Source organism: Chlamydotis macqueenii, chromosome 6 (genome assembly GCF_036417535.1).
Source record: "Chlamydotis macqueenii isolate bChlMac1 chromosome 6, bChlMac1.mat, whole genome shotgun sequence".
NCBI classification, from domain to species: domain Eukaryota; kingdom Metazoa; phylum Chordata; class Aves; order Otidiformes; family Otididae; genus Chlamydotis; species Chlamydotis macqueenii.
In genome coordinates this window covers 37,343,613-37,364,467 of record NC_141561.1, presented here as the reverse complement: position 1 = coordinate 37,364,467, position 20,855 = coordinate 37,343,613, and the positions used below count along the sequence as shown (strand labels likewise).

The 20,855-nt window shown below is 41.4% G+C and overlaps 1 protein-coding gene across 1 annotated transcript; it reads left to right on the top strand.

Moving 5' to 3' along the window:
- Positions 1 to 452: 452 nt before the first annotated feature.
- MYL1 (myosin light chain 1) lies at positions 453 to 18,919 on the top strand. The gene is made up of 7 exons (XM_010129164.2): positions 453 to 703; positions 12,046 to 12,073; positions 15,151 to 15,294; positions 16,493 to 16,666; positions 17,080 to 17,157; positions 17,684 to 17,736; positions 18,597 to 18,919. Exons 1-6 carry the CDS (start codon positions 578 to 580, stop codon positions 17,710 to 17,712), a joined length of 579 nt encoding a protein of 192 aa, XP_010127466.1. The 5' UTR covers positions 453 to 577; the 3' UTR covers positions 17,713 to 17,736; positions 18,597 to 18,919.
- Positions 18,920 to 20,855: the final 1,936 nt, after the last annotated feature.

Below are 20,855 nucleotides of genomic sequence, written 5' to 3'. Positions count from 1 at the left end.
TGAAAGTCAAAATTCATACTTGAAACCGAATCCTCCTGGAGCACTACACAGGCATGGTGGAAAAGGGGAGGGAAGGAAAGAAAGAAGATTTATTACTTAAGCAGAACTAAAAATCAGATGAGAAAAAGGACTGTTCAATCCATGCCCGAATGTCAACAACAGATCATCTGAAACTGGGTCTGTCACGTTTCCCTCTCCTTCGCATGCATAAAGAAAAAAAATAAAAATATACAGGGAGGTGCTTGGGGTTTTTAAAGAGAGGGGAAAAAAAGCCACTGAAGTCCCCTGATCTTATGAAGCCCTGAACTCTTATATGCCATTTATAGCTCGAGCTGGAATGACATCCCCCTTGATTAGCAAGCTGTCCAATCCAGCTGCATGTGTCAGGACTGTACGAGGCACTAAGTGAAATATATATATGCCCTTATAGAGTTTAGCACATCGGGTCCACCTCCAGGCACAGGCTGTAGCTCATTCTGACCACTGCTCCTCTCCTGGGAATCACTTTTAAGGGGTTTGGTTTTTTTTTAACTTGTTTTGGGGGGGCACCTTTACTTTCAATTTTAAGTAACACAAAATGGCACCAAAGAAGGACGTAAAGAAACCAGCAGCAGCTGCAGCACCAGCACCCGCGCCAGCACCAGCGCCAGCACCCGCGCCAGCTAAGCCCAAAGAACCCGCAATCGATCTCAAGAGCATCAAGGTAAATGGACGAACGTGTGCTGATCGCGGACCCAAAGCGTTCCCAAAGGGGAAAGTTCGCAGAGTCCCAGCTGAGACCTGCAGTGAAACGTTGTGTGTGTTTGGTTCCAGTTTGGGGACTGCAGTGAAATGAATGAGTAACCTCAGTCAATGGATTTGTTGACCTGCCTGAGCTTTTGATTGTTTTAGTAGCTGGAGGGATGTAAGGCATGGCGCATGATTTAACATAACAGAGAAGCTTGGTGATTTCAAAAGTATTTTGGAATGTGGCACTCAGAACTTTTTACCACATCAGTGTTTACCAAAACAGTCTGACCTGTTTGGTAAAGCTAAATTTAAAAGAAAAACACCACACATACGCCCCTCACGTCAACCCGTCTAAAGTAGGTGCATGAGACAGGAAAGGGTTACCGAAACTTGAAATGCAGTGTTTTCCCATAGCACTGTACTAAAACCAAACCTTATTTTGCAGTGTCTCCCCAAATTACTTTCCAAATTTTTGCAACCACCTGATGACTCTTTGGTCATGTGCTTTGAGATCAGCATGGTTTATCTTGAAAAGCAGAAACAAAACAAAATAGATTTTTTAAAAGAGGGATTTGGCAGTTTAATCTATTTTCTTTTCATTTGCATTGTAAAACAAACACTGATAGAGATCATGAGCTGGAAAGCCATGGATGGAAGCATTTCAAGTTATTTCCTTTCACCTTTATATATTTGCTCAGAATTTGCAATTTGCTGCAAACTGCAAGCAACAAAGAGGAAGAGTCTTTCAGAAGTTTTCCCTCTTACTGCACTTCCATTCGATCTCATATTGTCTTTAGACTTTGCATGCCAACCAACATCATTGATTGTTGCCCTGACCCTTCGAAGAAAACTCCTCCATGTTGGGAAATTCTTTACTTAGGAAAAAGGAGAGGGAGATTAAGTGGTTAAAGAGATAAAGAGACAGACCAGTTTCTCCCGGTAGGACTATAAATAGTTATTCTCCACCTACCTGACAAGCTGATTGGTGCCAGGACCAATTTACTAAATTCTACATAAGGAATCATGCCTATTATGGAGAAAAGAAGGAGTACAGAGACTCCTAATAGGCCCTACTCATTTTCATCTCATGCTGAATTCTGTTTCAGGTATCTTAATGCATATAGTCCCAAGATTATGACCTGTTTAGTGAAATTTCTTGATGTTTACTTTAATTTTCACAATCGGTAGTCAGTGGTTTTTTTTGAAACAGAATGTGGGTTCTCATAAGACTGAAGCTGAACCCACTGGCAAAGCAAAACAAGAGCAAGATAAAAAAAAAGACATTTTGAAATAATTTGAGCATTCATAGTAAAGGCTACACAAAAAGCCCACTGGTTTTGAGAATACTGTCTGAAAATTAGATTAGACCTCACATTTCACTCATCTCCAGAGATGAAGGGGAACGTAAGGTAGATTTCCTACTAAATAATTTAATATGATTTGATAGCTTTCTGTGTCCAGTTCATTAGGAGAAAATAGAATTTTCAGCTCCAGTGATCTTAACTAATCTATCTTTACATAAATAGACTTAATAGTATATTACCAGCTTAAAAACGGCAGGCAGCAGTCAGCGGCATCTCTGCAGTTTGCTCCTTTACCCAGACAGCTCTCTATTATGGTCGCATACAGAGAACACTCTGGGTTTTGTCATATCCAGACTGATAAAAGAAGATAGTCTCCCTAAACTCTCTTTTGTTTGAAAGATAATATCAGACAAAATATTTTCCTCTTTGAAGCAGGGGGAAAACCTGGGCTGCTATGACAAAACTGTTCTTTTAACACTAACAGCAGCACATGAGCCATTCCTATTTGCAAACAAGCAAAGATGTGAGCAGCGTGATAGAGGTTACAGGACTACCCTGCAACGGCACAGCCCCCTGCCCTGTATGCTTATCACTAGCATATATCTTTCTACAAGTGTCTTCTCCGCTCATTGCCATGTCCTTACCAGGGTGCCTCAGAGGTGCTACAAGGGTGGCACCTCCAGTGTTGGGCTCTTGAAGAAGGCATCAGGAACAACCATGGTGCCTTTCATCCTGCCTTGGAGCAATTTCCCAAGGACTCAACCAGCCACCCTGAGTTATCCTTTTTCACCCTTTGAGAGCGCAAACAGTGAAGGGAAACAGTGTCTTCTTATAAGTGACTTGCCTGGGAGATGTGGCAGAGTGAGAAACAGATTTTCTGAGTCTTAGCCTAGTCCCTTAGTTAGCATTAATTAATCCTGAATCCTTCCATTCAACTCCCCAAAGTCTCAGCATGGGAAAAGGCACAGCACCATTTCCAGCAAGACTTTGGCGCCAGGGAGTACTTAAAACTGAGCTTTTGACAAGGACTCAATGAACAATCCTCTCCTGGTGCTCTTTGTGATGATTCAGCAGGCATAGAGTCAAAGCCTCCAGGACTTTTAACAAGGGCATCAAGTGGCCTCCCCTCCACTCCTAAGGGGAATTAGCAGCCATACCAGACCTAGTGACTAATGAGGGGTGACTGGGAATGCCAGACCGTGGTGCCCGCAATGATCTGGGGAGCCACACAGCAGGCAAATACACAGAAAAGCTTTTTTAGGTTTTATAAAGAGACATTCAGCCCCCTTCTAACTGTTACAGTTGGAGTGAGTGTGTGTCGAACTGCCTAATAAGGGTTTACAGCAGCCAAATAAGCCACATTTGGCAGTGTACTTCATTTTAAATTGGCATCAGAGATAATAATATTCTCCCAAACAAAGCAGAAAGTGGTTTACAACCATGGATAGTGATTCTTCTCAGGGTACTCCTCCTCTCAGATTGCTGCTTGGCCCATCTTCAGGGAGTCTGGTTTTCGGAGCCTGTTGGATGTGCACACTTTGAAAGACAGCCTTTTTATTATTTTTTTAAAGAGGTCTCAAGCTGGGCTCCTGCAAGTACAGGCACCTCAAAATTGCCTGTCACCATCAGAAGTTGTGGCATGCCTTTCACCCTCTTCTATCCTTTTTTCCCCACTTTAATCCAATTAAAGCAAATATTTGGTGATTTGCTAGTGCTAACAGCAGCTGGTATGGGATTTTCTATTTTTGAGCACCATCTATCGACTATAAAACTGAGTAACAGGAATACCTAACTGCTAAAGACTCAAATCTCTACACTCAGCCCTTTCTCAGCTTACCTTAGCTGACAGTACAACTACCACAGGGAGAGAGTCAAGGCAGGGAAGAAGAACTTGTTTTGAAGTGGAAATTTAAAGACCCTTTTCCCCCTACATAACAACATAAAACTCAATCTGCTTTGCACAAGCCCTTCCAAATCAAATTTATATTTCCAATTTCCCTTATTATTAGCATGGCCTGGATTTGAACAATAGGTACAAAGGTTAAAGATTAAATCATAACTGACAAGAGAAGAACAGGGTGACAGATGTATCTGAGTGTTAACTCCAGGAACCAACCATGATTAAAAGTAAAATGACTATATAGGCCACTTGCTTAGGAGATTCCCCAAGAATTCTGCTGTTAAAACTGTGGCCAAGGACACTCCCAAAAAGATAGCTTATCTGTTTTGTCAACTTCTTTCTCCCACACAAGCCTTAGTGAGAAGAAATGTTGAGTTGACAAACAGCACTACTATGGGCCTATGTCTGCAACAACTGAGATGAGACATTAATGATGAGGATGTCTCAGGCTTTGTTTTGCAACTGAGGCAGTGGGAAATGGATAAACTTCATATTGCCCAGGTCAGTTTAACTTGATCCCTATCCCAACAGGAAGAGGGTGTTGTTTTTTTTACTGGAAATCTAAGGGTCTTCCTAGCACATGAAACTAGTCCTTGGACCAAGCCCAGGCTCATAGCGTTAACTGTGATGTTTTGGAATCTGGGTACTGAAGATGCTGAGTACAGCACTTTATAGGCTTCTGGTCTGCAGATGGTCATCTGAACGTGTAGCACCTGGTCTGGTGTGACACCACGCCCTTTACTTCAAGGATACACCTGAGTATCCTCACTTCAGCAGAGAAAGATCAGGTTCTTGCAAGTATACATAGTGCAAGTGATACTCACTTGGTACACAAGGCTTCCCACACTGGTGTCATCAAGCCTGAATCCCAGGACACCAGTTATGCCATGCCCAACTGCAGATAAGCTACCTACATCTTTAGGGGAAAAGTAATTAAAGACTATCAACTTGTAAAGACTTGCCAAGGCCTTGTGTAACTGTGTGATGCATGACGAAGCCTGCTGCATGGAAGTAAACCTGTGTGATCATTTGTTTTTAAATACAGAGCTCTTAAGGCAGTAAAAAGTGCTTCTCCAAGTGTCCTCAATTCTTATTACATTCACTATTCAAGTAGGTCATCTCTGAACAGACATTGCGTTGGATATGACCAGAGAGAGATAAACTCACTAAAATGCACTGACAGAAATCTTCAGGGCTGGAGGGCAAGCAGGACTGTAAATGTCAGCTGAAGCGTTCGGAGAGCTATTACGCTGCAGAGAAACTCCATGTGAAGCTGTGGAGTGAAACCAGGAATGTTAACAGTAGCTTCACTCATAGTGCTAAGGGCTTTCTTAGGAACTGGCAGGTTTTTGCCTGAATTTTTTGGCGCAGGCCTTCAGATTATGCCTGATCCAGCTCCAGCGACGACTCCAGACAGATTCCCTAGGACTGATATACCCGTTGGACAAGGTCACCAGTCCCAAGTGCCCTTTCAGGCAGGAAGGGGACAAACACAAATATGGCTTAGCCTTAAGAGATGCAAAGGTGCCTATCTGAAGCCATCCAGACCAGCTTCCTGCTACTGCTTTGACCATGGCACCATTCGGAATCCACCCCAGAGCAGAGCAGCCCCAGCCGAATCCCTTACCCCTGTGCGCCCCCCCACTGATGCCAGACTCCTGTTAGTGGCAGTTGCTAAATCACTGCACGGGCAAGGCATGGCATTAAAGGTGTCTCAGGACAGCTAACTTGGACGTTGGACTCAGCTACACACCAAGACATTCTTTTCGTACACGACTGAAAACCATAAGGAAAAAAACAAACAGAAAAGCCATCACTTAGGTTGGGTGGTTTTGTTTGTTTGTTTTCTTCTTTGTTTTTTTTTTTTAAACAAAGTTTTCAGAAGAACTTTGCCTCCTTTTCTTCCTAAAGTGCTGCTAAGCAAGGATTCCCTCAAAAGGAGGGATCATCCACATATGTTAGTGGATGCTTTCGTATGTCTGCTAACCTGAAATATTATTTTGAATTTTTTTTTTTTTTAAACAAGATCCATTCTTAGTAATTCACAGCTTTGGCAGCATTTTAAAAAAGATACCTATAGCCTTTGGAGGGTCTGGGGAGTGATAAACTTTGGTAGAAACAGTGGAATTTAAAGCAAATTACAGAATAACATTTCAAGAGCTCACAGAGTAATTTCAAGTGTTAACAGAGATTGTACGGCAGAGCCTTTCTCCCATCAATAAAAACAATCCCACAGTATTTCTGAAACACTGTTTTAAATCCCCTTAGAGCACAGAGAGATTGTAACAGATAGTAACAAGATACTTGAGTTTATCTTACATAAGGCAAGAAGAAGGTGACTAATTTAGCCAATGACAAGTAAAGAAAGAAATTGTCTGTAAGGAGATATGAAACAACTGAGGTGGAAATTTGCCCCTGCTTCACTAAGGCTTTATTACATCTTCTACCCATTGCCAAAAAGCACTTTCAACTGGCTGGTTTACCGCATAGCGCTTAAATGTCAAGTAGCAATAGTTTAAATAAAGTTAATACTCTAACATTGCCACTGGGAGGCATGTTAAAACAACAAATCCCTCCGAAAGCAGGGCTCCAGAGCCTCACATTTCCTCCCACATCCTTTCAGTGATACACATTCACGAAAAACTAAATGCAATTGGAAAAGGGACACTTTTACAAATGATGACAACTGAATCCATTTACCCCCATGAAGATAATCAAATCTGTTCAAAATGGTATGAGCAACAGTGCAGCTGGAGCACGTTTCATTCCCAGACATTTCAGAGGGCACATTAATTAATTGGCAAGACTCATCCAAAAGTTTTTGCACAACTCTAAATTGACTGTGAAATTACAGGCTTTAAAAGTAAACAAACTGGAAAGTTACATAGAATGCTTTAAAAAAAAAAATTCAAATTCATCTGCAGTTAAGTCCATTAAACTCAAAGAGATTTTGAACTATTCTTCTAAACCTCATGGTATCTCACACACACAATTTTCTCTCCCACATTAGTGGCAGTGGTTTTGTTCTTTCTTCAATTGTATTTCCAGGCAGCTCCATTCTCAAAACAGAGCTCTTGAGAAAGAGGTCATCAGCTCTTAATGTTTCTCTGCCTCATGAAAGACATGAGGCAGAATCCATTAGGCTTGATTTTTACTTAAATGAGAAGCAGCCTCTCTAAAATCTGTGGCATTGATCGCACAAGCTATCAAACCAGGCTGAGGGACGAAAGAACAACAGCTCGCTTTTCAGAAGGGTTTGAGAGCTGTGTAATCCTGCACTCTGTGATGTCTACTAGAAAATATGTGCCACTGTATTAATCAAGGAGCAGGCATAAACGGTGAGCAGATATCATATTAACTGCTGTAGGCACAATCCTAGCTTATCTCCACCCAAAAATAAAGAAAAAAAATGCCTCTAGTCCTGAATAGAAGGCTAAATATACAATGAGTATCCTAGGGGACTCTCCAATTTTCTCCTCTCTGATTTTCCAAGATATCTGTTATGTTCCCAGTCTCTCTTGAAATATGTGGTGACTCTCTAATAAAATCCTAACTCTCTACTAAAATCCTAAGATGATTCCCTTCTCTGTAATTCACCCAAAGGGTAACAAGCAGATGGAGCAGCTGAATGCTTTAACTCCCAGCAGCCTCTTTTCCCAGGGCTTTTCACCCTATCCAGATATTTACACATTTACAGTGGGCACAAACCAACTATCACTCAGCACAGCCATACTTAGTCCCAGTGCCCACCAGCCTAAATCGGCGAGCACAGCACCACGCTGCAAAGGTCAGGGCCATTAAGGCCTAGGACTTGATGATTTGTTGAGAAGTTCGGAACTTCAGTAAAAATTTGAAAATAAAGACTCGTGTGGACTGAGTCTTCTGCTTAGCTGGTGATACAGTTGCATACAGTCCTATCCAGCCCACTCTATTTAAAGGGACCTGTTCAAAATGCCTCTATCTAGCAACAAGATGACTAGAAGGTGGCCACAAACTAAACAGGGAAAAGCCTTACTCTTAAAAACAAAACCAAACAACAAAGCTCTAAAACACACTACCTTTTTCTTTGGTACAGATAGCCTTCTGGATAACAACTTTGTCTATAAATAAAGGCTAAGCCAAGCTAGAGAAATCCAGGTCCTTCTGGTCTTTCCATGCATCGCAGTTCCTTCAACTTTTCAGTATTTCTGCTGAAGGGGCCATTCATTTTTTTTAAATTGAACTCCCTGAAATTTCAACATCTTCCCTACAGCCCCGAGACTCATCGTGTCTTCTGACAACGCAGAGAACACTGCTGGGATCAGAACACAGATCAGATCACTGCATAATACTTCATTCTAAGTTTTCAAGTTTATGAACAGAACCAGAAATCTTACCCTTAATTTCTTTTAAGGAGTGTTTGAAATATTTCCTATACCACTGCCACTTGTACATGCCCTTACTCAAAGCAGGCAGCATTTTAAGTCCCAGTGGGTCCTCCTTGCTTAAAGCAGGGCGATTCTTAATTCAAGTGAGTGCAACATGCCCATGCTAGAATATTTCTCCCCAGCAAAACTCTGTCTAATGAGCTCTTATTCAAGAACCAATAATAAAACAAAGGGCTAGTGGTGTGCTAGTATTTCCTCATCTGAATTCTGAGCCAAAATCTCACATGGTCAAAAGATCAAACATCTTATATGTAGACCACTCTCAATTTATACATATTTGATAGCCTGTTCAAGCCAGATGGTTAATCAAGGTTTTCTACATCCAAGACAAATGCACACCAATTATTTTCTGCTGGGCATCTAAAGTATTTTGGGATGAGTTTTGTCATGGCCAACTATAAAGCTTATCTGGAAGTAAGAAAAAGTTTTCAAGAAAATTGACCTAAGTTTTCCTTTAATTTTTTTTTTTTTTTTTTTTTTTTTTAAATCCTGTTTTCAGGGGAAAGTTTTGCAGCTGCCAGAACTGGAGAGCAAGAGGCTAAGGGCAGAAGGAAAATGCCACAAAAGGCAACACACTGCATTAACCCAGGCAGCATTTCAGCTCTGCCAAAGCCTTTAGAAAGCTCCTCTATTAATGCATTGGGACTGATGGCCAAGATCCATACAAGTTTTCTCACCGCCCGAGCTCCAACCCCAGCCAGTATTAATCAGGAAGACTGCACTGTGCTAAACCTTTGTTAGTCAATTCAGACAAAAGCATCAACTCCCTTTTCTAGGCAACCACACCTGAGCATGGCTACACTTTGCCCTAAATACATCCCTATTCCCACAGGCTAACAGATTACAAATAGCAGAAAAACCAGAACTTAAGGACTGGCAGTTGAGCATTTTTCATACTTAGTATATTTTCCAGATATTTCTCCAAAAATGAAAATAATCTATTTGGACAGAATGTTTTCCAGATAAAATGGTGAGCTTAGAAATTTTTTTGGAGTTGTATCTTTAGTTTTTAAAATATGAATTAGGAGTTTAATGTCTCAAAATCCAACCAAATATTTTTATCTATTTTGATTGCTTAGTTTAAAAAACAAACAAACAAAAACAAAACAAACAAACAAAACAAAAAAAACCACCACCACCAAATCAAAATAGTAAAGTTAAACTTGCTTGGATCTGATTATTTCTTTCAGAGCCCTCAATACACAGAAGAGACATTTACAAAGGGTAACTAAGTGAGCTAAAGGAGAAAATTTCCCTCATTAATCACATTTTGTCTTTAGAAAACCAGGAGCAGTGAATACTCAACAAAGAAAATCAATAGAAATTGGAGAGGGTATTTGAGTTTGCAACAGGGAGTCTGTTGTTGTCACACAACCATTCCCACCTTGGCTCTATGACACTCCTGACCCAGTTGAGTTCATGGGGAAAGGAAGAGGTTTGGAGCAAAGTTTTCCTAATCCTTTTACAATGTCTCACAGCATCAATTCAGAGATTTGACCTAGGCTTGGAGGATGGTACATGGTGGGGACAGATCTTTGCTACTGAAGAAGCTGCAGCCTCTACCCTCCTGCAACCTACCTAGAAACTCCTCACTTGTAGCACCACCATGACCCCCTCCACTCTGCAGCTCCCCTTTCCCGACTGTGAACAGTCATCCTTCCAGTTCACAAAACCTTTTGAGGGTCTTTGCTTCTATCATGGCTTGCCTCCACATCACAAAAACTCCCACCACACCAGTCAGCTCTGAAGCTGGCATACTCATGTCCTAGAGGAACATGACCTAAAGAGCTCCGGCTACTATGAATACACATTTCCCACTGCCCTGAAGGGTATATCTACACATCAGCTGCTAACCTAGCAATACACTTAGGTCCAAAACACACAGATAGTTTTTCCCTTAAAAACATTCAAAATTTGTAAAACATGTCCGATGCAGAGGAAGAGCTTCACAGTCAGACATAGTCTGTCAACAGGTTGATCTTCTGCTCAGTACCAACAAGATCACACCGTGCAGACAAGCAGCAGCACCATTCATCTAACGTTGAGCGCTATATTATCCATGTAAGGGGGTGAGCAAAGCCCAGCGAAGGTATGAGGACCATCTAGCTGCATCTAACACACAACCTGCAAGCCATGTGTAAAAGCAGCCAGCTAGGCAAACACGTGGCACCTCTCACCCTCAATGCTGCTTGCTCGCCGACTTTATAGCTTACTGGAGAAATAGAATCATTCCCTATAAGGAAGTCTTGGTAGGTCTGGTCAAGGAGTATCACCTCTTGAGGGTACAGACCCAGAAAACGCTGACATGAATCAAACTTACTGCTTGCCACTCCCTGCCCCTCTCCAGCCTCCTAAAAATAGCCATCGTAAGATGTCCATCAAGACATGGAGCCTCCTGTCACTTTGCCCTAAGAAAGCTAAAGAACTCTCCAAGGGGAGGGACTGCTTCCTTCTGACACCTAATCCAGGCAATGCCGTCAGCACCGCCGGATAAATAAGGGGAAGAAAGGCCAGGAAAGCAGGACCACTCTCAAGACCTCTCAGCTAATCCCTCCTGCCCGTCTGCTGCTCTGCTTTTCCAACTCTCAATCATGGTGGGTCCAATGGAAAGCTAATGGTTAGCAGCGAGCCAGTGTATTTTACATAAGTAAATTTGGCTTCTCGCTCAAGTTATTTCTGGGGAGGGGGGCGGTGTAGAAGGACAGTCCAGAAGACAGTTTAGGTTTGCTTGGCTTTCCTCCTTAAACCTAAAGGACTGTGCAAAGTTTTCTAGTTCACCTTAAGTTCAGCATCAGGCAATAGCAGATATGCAGCTTCTGTTGGTTCAAACAGAAGGGTTGCAATTTACTAGAGCTGTCTGTTGAGCATATTTTAAAAAAAAAGTCAGATGCAACCTGCTGGAGTGGCAAAAGAAAATAGTAATATTTTTATATAAGAAAATATCATAGTTTAGTACTTTGACATACTTTAGACATACTTTAGTTCAAAGTTTTGAAACACAAACTTTAAGGGATTGGTTTAATTTGTTAATTTGTAAAAAAAAAAAAAAAAAAAAAGCTGCTTGTTAAGCAATATTACTTAAAGTGGTCGTAATAAAATGTGTCTATACTGAAACAGTAAATGACCTGGTGGTACAGTAACGTCTTCTTTGTTAGTTAAGAGACTTCAGATTTTTGTTGCTTCTAGCCACAACCCTGGCTCTCCCTGGGATGTAGATTTTAATGGAATCTTTAAAAATAGACCTGGTGATGCACTTTTAGAAGGGAAAGTGCTAGTTTAGGTTGCTATGGCCCAATTACATTAGGCAAGACAGATGTGAGAGTGCTCAGCTACTTTGTGATATTTACTTTCTCTCAGTGCATTTTCAGTAGTACTAGTTCTCTTTTTCCTCTTTTTCTTCCCAACTGCAGTCCTTCACTCCTGACCAAATCAGTGGTAAGTGACATAAAAGTTAAAATTTAACAAGGGGCAGGAGGGGGGACATAATGGCTACCAAATGCTAAATATTCACTAGTCTTAACAGCTCTTTTGCTATCTGCATTACTTCTGCGCATCTGACACGCCACATTTTTGCTGTTTTGGAAGATGACTCATGGATTGATCTGGATGCTTTAGAAAACAAGCAGGTTCTCCCCCAGCCCCCCCCTTCCTAAGCTATTTTTTGTGATTGATTTCCTTCCAACAGATCGAGTTCTCCAAGGAGCAACAGGATGGTAAGTTATAAGAGAGCCAATGTGTTTTACATGTACGTGGGTTCAAAGAGGAGCTACAGGCTCAGAAGTTTAACCTTCATGAAAAGATGAGCTAGAACTTCAGCCGGTATAAATCACCACGCTCTTGACTTCTGAGGAGCAGTGCTAACTTAGGCTGAACAAGAACCTGACTGTAGATTTACTTATAATTTATCTGTGCTTATGTGCTGTCCAAACTGAGATGTTTATGCTATGGTATGAAGAGGAAATATGCTGGTGTTACCAGCTCTACCTGCTGAACACTTTTCAGTTGTGCTACTGTACTGGCCATTCACAAGGATGCTGAAAACGTGTCTTGCATTTGAAAGTCATGGGGGAAATAGGCAGACGAAATACGACAGAAGGAGGGAGTGGGCTGAAAGTGAGAGTGCAATTTTACATGAACAGAAGATGCAAGAGGCCCACATGTCACTTTTGCTTGGAGGTGTTGTGGAAGGGCAGGAAGAAAGGCTGTTTTACTGTAAATACATTCATGAAGCATGGAAATAGATAGCAAATAAGTAACTTGTGCAAACTGTTACATATAAACACAATAGTCTGGATATGCTGCAATTCTTGAGTATCTTCCTGAATGTGATTAAAAATTCTGACATCAACAAAAATCCCCATTGAAGCTTTGGAAATCTGAACTAGAGTGTTTTAAATATCCTAAGAGATGCATTTGGGATATATTAAATAATGTAGGTTTAAAAAAATGACAAAAATTCAGTAGCAAATATAGACTTCTCACTGTGAACAAAGTATTTAGAATGTAAGATACAAGATTTACTAGAAATCAAGCGGGAGAGGAACAGCTAGAAGCAAGTCTTAAGAGAGAGCTCTAAAGTTCCTAAACAGCGACCTGCTCTGGGTTACACCATCAAAGCAATAGGGAGAGGTACAGTGCAGTAGGCGAGACTGGAAACAATTATCTTCCTGCATTCCAAACACTTCTGGTCATAAAGAAAATTATTTGGACTCCTCCTCACTTTTAAATTCTAAGCCTTTTACAAAGGGTTAGGAGGGTTTATGGAAAAATGCTATCACTTCAAAGCTGCTGGCACGCATAACAAAGCAAAATATTTCTTTCAGCTTTCCTACATATTTCAGGTCATCCAGCTACTGTAATGCTGCAATGGCTGAACCAAGAGGCATAGCAATTAGAAGCTACTTGAGAGCGGGAAAATTTCCCAGGAACAGAGATGTCCCACCCTCAATTACTATTTCCACCCACACAGGCTGGCACACCAGCAGCTGGGTAATACCCTCCTCAGAGAGCAATTTTAGATGTGCTTATGCCAGTACAGGTATAAACTAGGACTACCTATATAAAAAAAAAATAAAAAGAAAAACCCCGCAGCAAAGATACATTGCAGTGAAATGCATGCCTTAGACAAAAATAAAATCAGGCCTTTTCTCCGAGCTGGGGAGCAGAACCCAGTGAACATAAAACTTCATGGGATTTACAAAACAGAGGAATTCTCCTGATGGCTTTGCTAATAGGAAACTGGCATTGTTTTATACCTCGCTCTGGCTAAGTGTCGTTAATGCACCAGATGAAAGATCAGATCATATGGTATCAATCACTACAGATCCATCAGCCTCAGCTGCTAGAGCAGGAACCAATATCAATTTGGTATATTCTAAGGGGAGGCTCTACACAGGTCCAGAAGGCCTTGATTTCATATCCTGCGATAAAACCTGTAAGGGGAGAGGGTTAGTAGTAAAGGGTTATAGGTGTCTCACATCAGATACTAAAAGGATTAGTTTCAGATATATTAGATTACAGCCTAGTAGGCTGACATCCTGTATCAGCAGTTTTACTGGGTGCCAGCAACTCCTCCACTAAGGCAATATATGGATGGCTGAAGCAAGAACCTAAATACCTCTGCATCACACATCCTCAGCACAAGATAAATGAAGACGTGATTTGAAATGTGGTTTATTACTCTTAAATCTGTCCCAAGGCACAAAGAGCATTCCACCTACACACACAAAGCCTGTGTGACAGCTGGAAGTGCATGATGGCCAAAGGAAAGGCATTTCACCTGGTTTACTTGGAGCTGAAACACAGCATTGTCAGACACTGCAGTGCAGAAAAGATCAACAGCACAGTCTAAGATGCTCTTGACTTTTGCCCCTTCTTTTTTTGAAAAACACACTTTATTCATTGCAACAAATACTCTAAAAACCTGAAAAATATAGTGAGATGGTTAACATGGAACTTTGCAACAGAAGATGAAGACTGGCAGTGCAATTAAGGCAACCGTCTTTTGTAGGAGACATGTTTGTTCCTCAGGTCCTTGGTCAGCAGCAAGGGAGGAATAAGCGAGTGTTGATCACTTGGCAGCACAGAAAGAAGTCTCAAAGTGTACACACTGGAAATGCACTGGAATAAGGTGCCACACAAGTACTACCACTGGAAACACTGGATATTCATGCATCTGTAAGAAGCAGGGATAAGAAGACAACAAAGGACAGAGAAGAGAGGGAACTAAACGGGTAGAAGTGTCATTGTAAGGCAACTTTAAGGGAAAACAAAAATAGAAGCACTTGAAGTCCACATTCAAGTTTCCCATTAGCACTCTGTAGTCAAGATGCTGGGATTGTAGCAGGGCCCATCAAAGCAGGCAGATGTGTTGCACTGCTAGGTACTTTGACAGAAGAGTCCCAGTCCTCTGGTGAGATAAGGTGGAGTGGATAATAACATTTTTACCTTATGCTGCTGTATCGTGGAAAGAAACCTGTTCTTGAATGGCAATGTTTGTAGAAAGCTTATCTTTCTCCATGCTTGAAATAACTACAGGGTCAAACACAAAGCTATTGATGGCTATTAGAGCCAGGAAAACTATGAAAGGTCGATATAAAGGTTTAAAAATAGTGAAACCAAAATGTCAGAGGGGAGGAGTTTTTGTTGGGATTGTGTGCCAAAGATTCCGCTGGCTAACACTCCTGGAGCCAGGAACAGTGCCAGGAGACAACAGGCTCACGTCTCTGTTAATACAACTTGTCAATAGGGAGCTGCGTGGCTCAGTTTAACTGTTTCTCTTCCCTTGCAGACTTCAAGGAGGCCTTCCTCCTTTTTGACAGGACTGGTGATGCCAAGATCACTCTGAGCCAGGTTGGTGATATCATCCGGGCGCTGGGGCAGAACCCTACAAATGCAGAGATCAACAAGATCCTGGGCAACCCCAGCAAAGAGGGTAAGTACACTACACTCTCATGGGCCCTTCCTGGGGCTGGGAACTGTAATTAGGCAACATCAATAGTCACAGCAGAAGGGAGAGTTTTTGCTCAATAGGGAAGCAAGGGGGACTGCAGCAACAATACATGGAATTTCTCCTGTTCCTTTTGAAGAGGATGATGGTGACGGGGAACACAGAGCTCAGACAGAGGAAAACTTTCTCCTTAGGATATGGAGAATTCTCTGTAGGGATCATTTTGATGTCAACTTGGTGCAGGTGTAAAACACACTCCTTGCCGCTCACGGTCCACTTGTGCCCCAGCCCTTGCTGAGGAGCTGTAAGTCCATTTCTAACAGCTGATACTCAGCTCTTCGGGTCCTTCTGTGTAAGCCAAGACATACGGTGGGACTAGAAATCCACCTGTATATTTCAGCTGACTGGGGTGGCCTGCTCAGACCTTCTACAAACCTGAGCATGCTGAGGTATATGCTGACCATTTCTTACAGCAGCCATTTTCTATTTCATTTTCTTCCCTCTTAGAGATAAAATAAATGGTAAATACTGTAGTCATCTCCTAACAAGGACCTAGCTTCAGGTGATCCCTGATTTCAGTCATGTAGAACCATACTAAGATGGGCTAAATTTCAACCAAATTCTCAGGCCTGGTAAATAGTAAATCCAAAATTTGGACACCATCCCCACTGGATATTCCTATTTTAAATTGGTTTATTCTTTTCCTAATAGTCTCTGCTACCACATCCAAGAAACCCTGAAGAGGTCAGTAACACGTCAGCAGCCTCAGGGGCTTGTCTAAGTTGCAACATCCCACTCCTGTTACCTTTTCCCACTGTTGGGGCTCAAGATTTCTCTTTTACTGTTTTCTGTAGTTCTCTCACTCCCCAAATCCTTTCAAAGATCAAGTCATATAGCAAGTTTCATTTCTGAAAGAAAAATACAGCATGCACATAAGCATATAAAATTATGTGAAAAGAGGGCTGCAGCAAGGATGTGAAAAATCAGATGGATGTGAAAACTATCTCCCACGATAAGTGGGAATCCAGATTCTGCAAAGGAATTGCCAAATCCTGAGGCAAAGACTAAAGGATAGAAAGAAACGTGCAAATGAGGTGGGAGGCTCTCCCACATTTCAGGGCAAATATCCCAAAAGAACACACACGGAAGTGCTAGCATCTCGCAACTGACGCTTTCTTTCCAGAGATGAATGCCAAGAAAATTACTTTTGAAGAGTTCCTGCCCATGTTGCAAGCAGCTGCTAACAACAAGGAACAGGGTACCTATGAAGACTTTGTTGAAGGTCTGCGTGTCTTTGACAAGGAAGGCAATGGCACAGTCATGGGGGCTGAACTCCGTCATGTACTGGCTACTCTGGGTAAGGGATTATCACCTCTATGAGCACTTTAAAAATTGCTGCTGTCTAAAGGTATAAGAATGGGAGGAAAGATACTCTAACTAGTTTGGAGAAATAGTAGGTTGCAAAGCCAGACAGGACTCTAGGATTCCTAACTGGGAATCTACAAGGAAGGCAAACACAACACTCAGTAGAAAGCCCAAAGGAAAATGTTTGGTTTATTACTTCTATTACTCTGCAGAAATAATCAGAATCCCTGTGTCTACATGCACATGCAGAACTTCTTAAGAAAGTTGAAATTAATGAAGCTCAGTTCATATATAGGCCTTTTTGTTACTAACTCAGAAAATAAGAAAAGCCTTTGGAAAACCTGTGGGGTTGAGCCTCAGTTGTGTGTTGGTGGAAGAATTAACCAAGCTCTCTACACTCTTCAGGTGAGAAGATGACAGAAGAGGAAGTAGATGAACTCATGAAAGGTCAGGAAGATTCCAATGGCTGCATCAACTACGAGGGTAGGTGCAAGAGTTCAACATCCTCTCATCCTGCATTTCTTCTCTCTCACACAGAGTTTCATTCCAGTTGTCTTTAGCTTCTAAGGCAAATCAGTTAGACAAAGCTACAGCTGAGTTATGTTGAAAGCACAAAAACAACTGCTGCAATATGCTTAGCCTGCAGTTGCGCCACTCAAAAGACTAGATTCAGACACAGCAGAGACCACTACTTCAATCAGCACCAAACCTCTAGACTCTCTGACTTTCTGTAAAGCAGTTGCAGTGATTGGAACCAATCCTATAGCTAATGCTTAGGCAAAGTGCGCTATTCATCATACATTTAGTCTTACTACACTTAAGTAAGTAGAGAATTTTATTTGTACAACATTAAACACTTAGAACTTTCTATCACATTGTTAAGTCAAATCTGATCAGGAACATGTGTTTTTAATGTCATCAGCTCATGAACAGCTGTTATTTTTAAAGGTATTTCCCAAAGTATCATTTGCTGCTCCTTTTAACTAGCATATCTGTATTTCTTCCACAGCGTTTGTAAAGCACATCTTGTCTGTCTAAGTGGACTTCCCCACATACCAAACGGTACGTTCTTCTCATTTGCACACTTCATCTTGTCTGTTTGCTATGCTTAAGGGCTTCTACATGCCCACGGCCAGATACAGTTTATGAAACCAATGTGACAGTCTCCTCAATTATGTAAATAATCTAAAAAATGAGACTGTTGTCCAAGAGCAAAGAAAACAGGAGTGCAGATTCCTGGGTCTTGTTCATAGCTCTATAACTGTCTGGAAACTGTGTTTAGTGGATTTTTCAAACATACCCAAACTGTGAAAAGAAATGCTCAGTTTATTCATGAGCATGGAAATGTGCAGGCTTAAGTATCATCCTAGGTCTGAGTTTGAGCTATGCAAGCTGACAGCCTGAGACATTTATCCTATAAGCATGTTAAGATTTTGATTTTAAAAAAGAAGGAAATCAAAGCAACGTCTTCTGATAATTTGTAGATTTCTGTAAAGACAGAGTAGCCTGAATAATTGTGTGAACTACTGAGAACAGCTCTTCAAACAAAATAGTCATCTGAAAAAGATTATTCTAACAGTCATGATCAATAATCAAAAGAGGGCTTCAAAAGTACCCAATCATTTAGCTGTTCTTCTAGAAGGAGGGGAAAAAAAAACCACAACAAACCCAGCAACCTTGATATGCTGCTATTTTGTCGAAAGAAAAGCACAGCAGCTATCTTTAAAATGCAAACCTAAAATATCATGAGTCTGTTGGCTTATTTTAATTGTTAGTTATTCTAGCCCAGGAAAGACACATTCCGAACTCCTGTATGAAACAATAAACACCTCAAAATAGAAATCAAGGGCTCAGTTTGTCATTTTGCAAGTGTTTCTTCAGCCAACATCAACTTCATGTCTGACTATCCCATTCCTTCCCAGAACAAGTCAAATTCAGAAAGACCAGATGGCACTTGAGATTCACCTGAAATTCTTGCTCAGTCTGTCGCCATCAACATGGAAACTGCATAGAACTGGATGATGTGCCTCCAACGCCACCACTTTTTTACCAGTGCATTCATAGGTATCACCTCTGGGTCACAACACTTTCCTTTTTAAAAACTGAACTTTCACCGAGGCAAGCTAGAGGGAATAAACTGCTACCATCCAGGATCCATCCATCTCAAGCATATCTTTCCATGTTGTTTGCATTGAAACAATGTAATCTCTTGGAAAAATAAAACATCAATAAATCCCTGTGGTCACTTTGTGGCTATAAAGTCTTTTTTTCCTCTAAAGCTGTTCAAACCCGCTCAAAGCAGCACTCAGCACTTAATTTATTTTCTCTGTATATTTTATTTCACAAAATAAAGTTTTATGGAAAAAAAAAATTATAGACACATCTCTCCAGGAGGTCACTCTACTTAATCTGAAAAGTGTTTTCTTTGGGGATTGGAAGAAGGAGTAATTAGGGAGCTACCACATACATGAGCACTTAAACATTTTTAGGAGAAGGAGACCTGGTAGCTGGTGTCAGAGTAGCTCCCAAGGTGGCATCTGCCCTGGCAGCCAAAGCAAGACCCAAAACCAGCCAGGGTGACCCTGCTGAAAGGGGTCACTCGGAGCCACTCTTCCCAGAAAAATCTCCTCTGTAATGCTGCAACAGCAAGTCCACAGCAGTATTAGGAAGGGATCCTAGCTACCGCCTGTATTTATAGCTTTATGGGCAACAAGAAAAAGCAATCAAATATCAGCCACCCTGAAAGGCTCGGTAACTGGGAATTAGCCCTGGGGTTGTCATTCCTGGGGCCATGGCAAGAGGAGTCCAGTTACCTCTTCTGCAGTGGCAGCGGGAATAACCAGCTCTCTGGGATGTATGGTTACCTGCACATCCATGCCCTTAAATGTAGCTCCTCTCTCTTTTCCTTAAGCTTTCATGAAACTGCCTTAATCCCCATCTGAGCATCAGCTCGTTCTATTAAAATCCAGCTTTGCCTTATTAAGTTACCATGCACGAAATGACCATAATTCAAGTGCCAACAGGTGCAGCGGGGGCGCCTGGCATCAGAATCAACTGCAGCCTTTGAAACGGCAGCTGTCTCTTTTCTGAGGCTTCCCAAAAAATCTCCCATTTAAACCCTTACCATGCTGGCAGACAGGGCCAAATGAGTCTCTGAATTATAACCTGCCCAGAGGCTTACACCAGCAGATAGTTTACAGGGAGTTGCAGTTTTTACATGCACAATGGTGAAAACCCTTAGCAGAAGGAAGAAAGGAGGGGAAAAAAAAAAAAATGGAAGCTGTTATTTAACATCATCCTAAAGAGGCAATGAAAAAAGTGTGAAATACATTAAAGAAGTTATTTGCAGGGACTCAGCCCTCAGCGTGGAGGGCTATTCTCAGGGGACTGATAGATACTCTACTGTTTCTCAACACAGTGCCTACATGCACATGCTCCCTGCGGTTCCTCTTTCCCAGAAACTGAGGATCTCAGCTGCTGGGAAAGCAAACAAACAAAAACCACAATAATGTTTTGGTTTTTATGCTAGCAAAGGCTTCCATAATTTTTAAAAAATCCTCACAAATTTAGAAATAGACAAATATATGAAAAAAATGTTCATGTTTTAATAAGACAACATTTTGGGGTGATCTTAAATAATCCAGTAATTTATTAGGAATGGCAAACTCCTTATATACTAGCCTCTTCCTGCTAGTGACAGCTTCAACATAAAGCCATTTTTTTTAATTTTGAAAAATACATAAACAGGATGATTTAGAAGTTTAACAACATAGTTTTTCTTAATTGAGAAACATATCAAATCCAGATCTCTCTCTTGGGCAGCTTTAATTCCATCAATAAATCCCATCTCAAAGATACTCAACTCGAAAGCACAGTTTCAAAAATGCCTGAACAGCTCTGGTGCCTCATCTGTAGGAGAGCAGGGAAACTTCCTACTTAGCCTCAAAACCATTTGAAGGTTGAACTTGTTTCAACCTCCTGCCTCCATACAAGTAACACAAGCATCACTCAGAGCTCTGATCCTGGAGAATCCTTCTCAAAAAAAGGCTGCTTCCTCTTGTATTTTTTGTTTACCTAAGGACAGAAAGACTCCATATATGAAGTACCACTGCACTCCCATATGGCACATGATGCACCATGACCAAGCCCCTCCTTTACCCGCAGAGACTGAAGACCCTGGC

Excerpts from the sequence above, each read along its gene's own strand:
- MYL1 (XM_010129164.2), top strand. The coding sequence starts at position 578 with ATGGCACCAAAGAAGGACGTAAAGAAACCAGCAGCAGCTGCAGCACCA. Across the intron at positions 704-12,045 it reads TCGATCTCAAGAGCATCAAG|ATCGAGTTCTCCAAGGAGCA; the intron begins GTAAATGGACGA and ends TCCTTCCAACAG. Across the intron at positions 12,074-15,150 it reads CTCCAAGGAGCAACAGGATG|ACTTCAAGGAGGCCTTCCTC; the intron begins GTAAGTTATAAG and ends CTTCCCTTGCAG.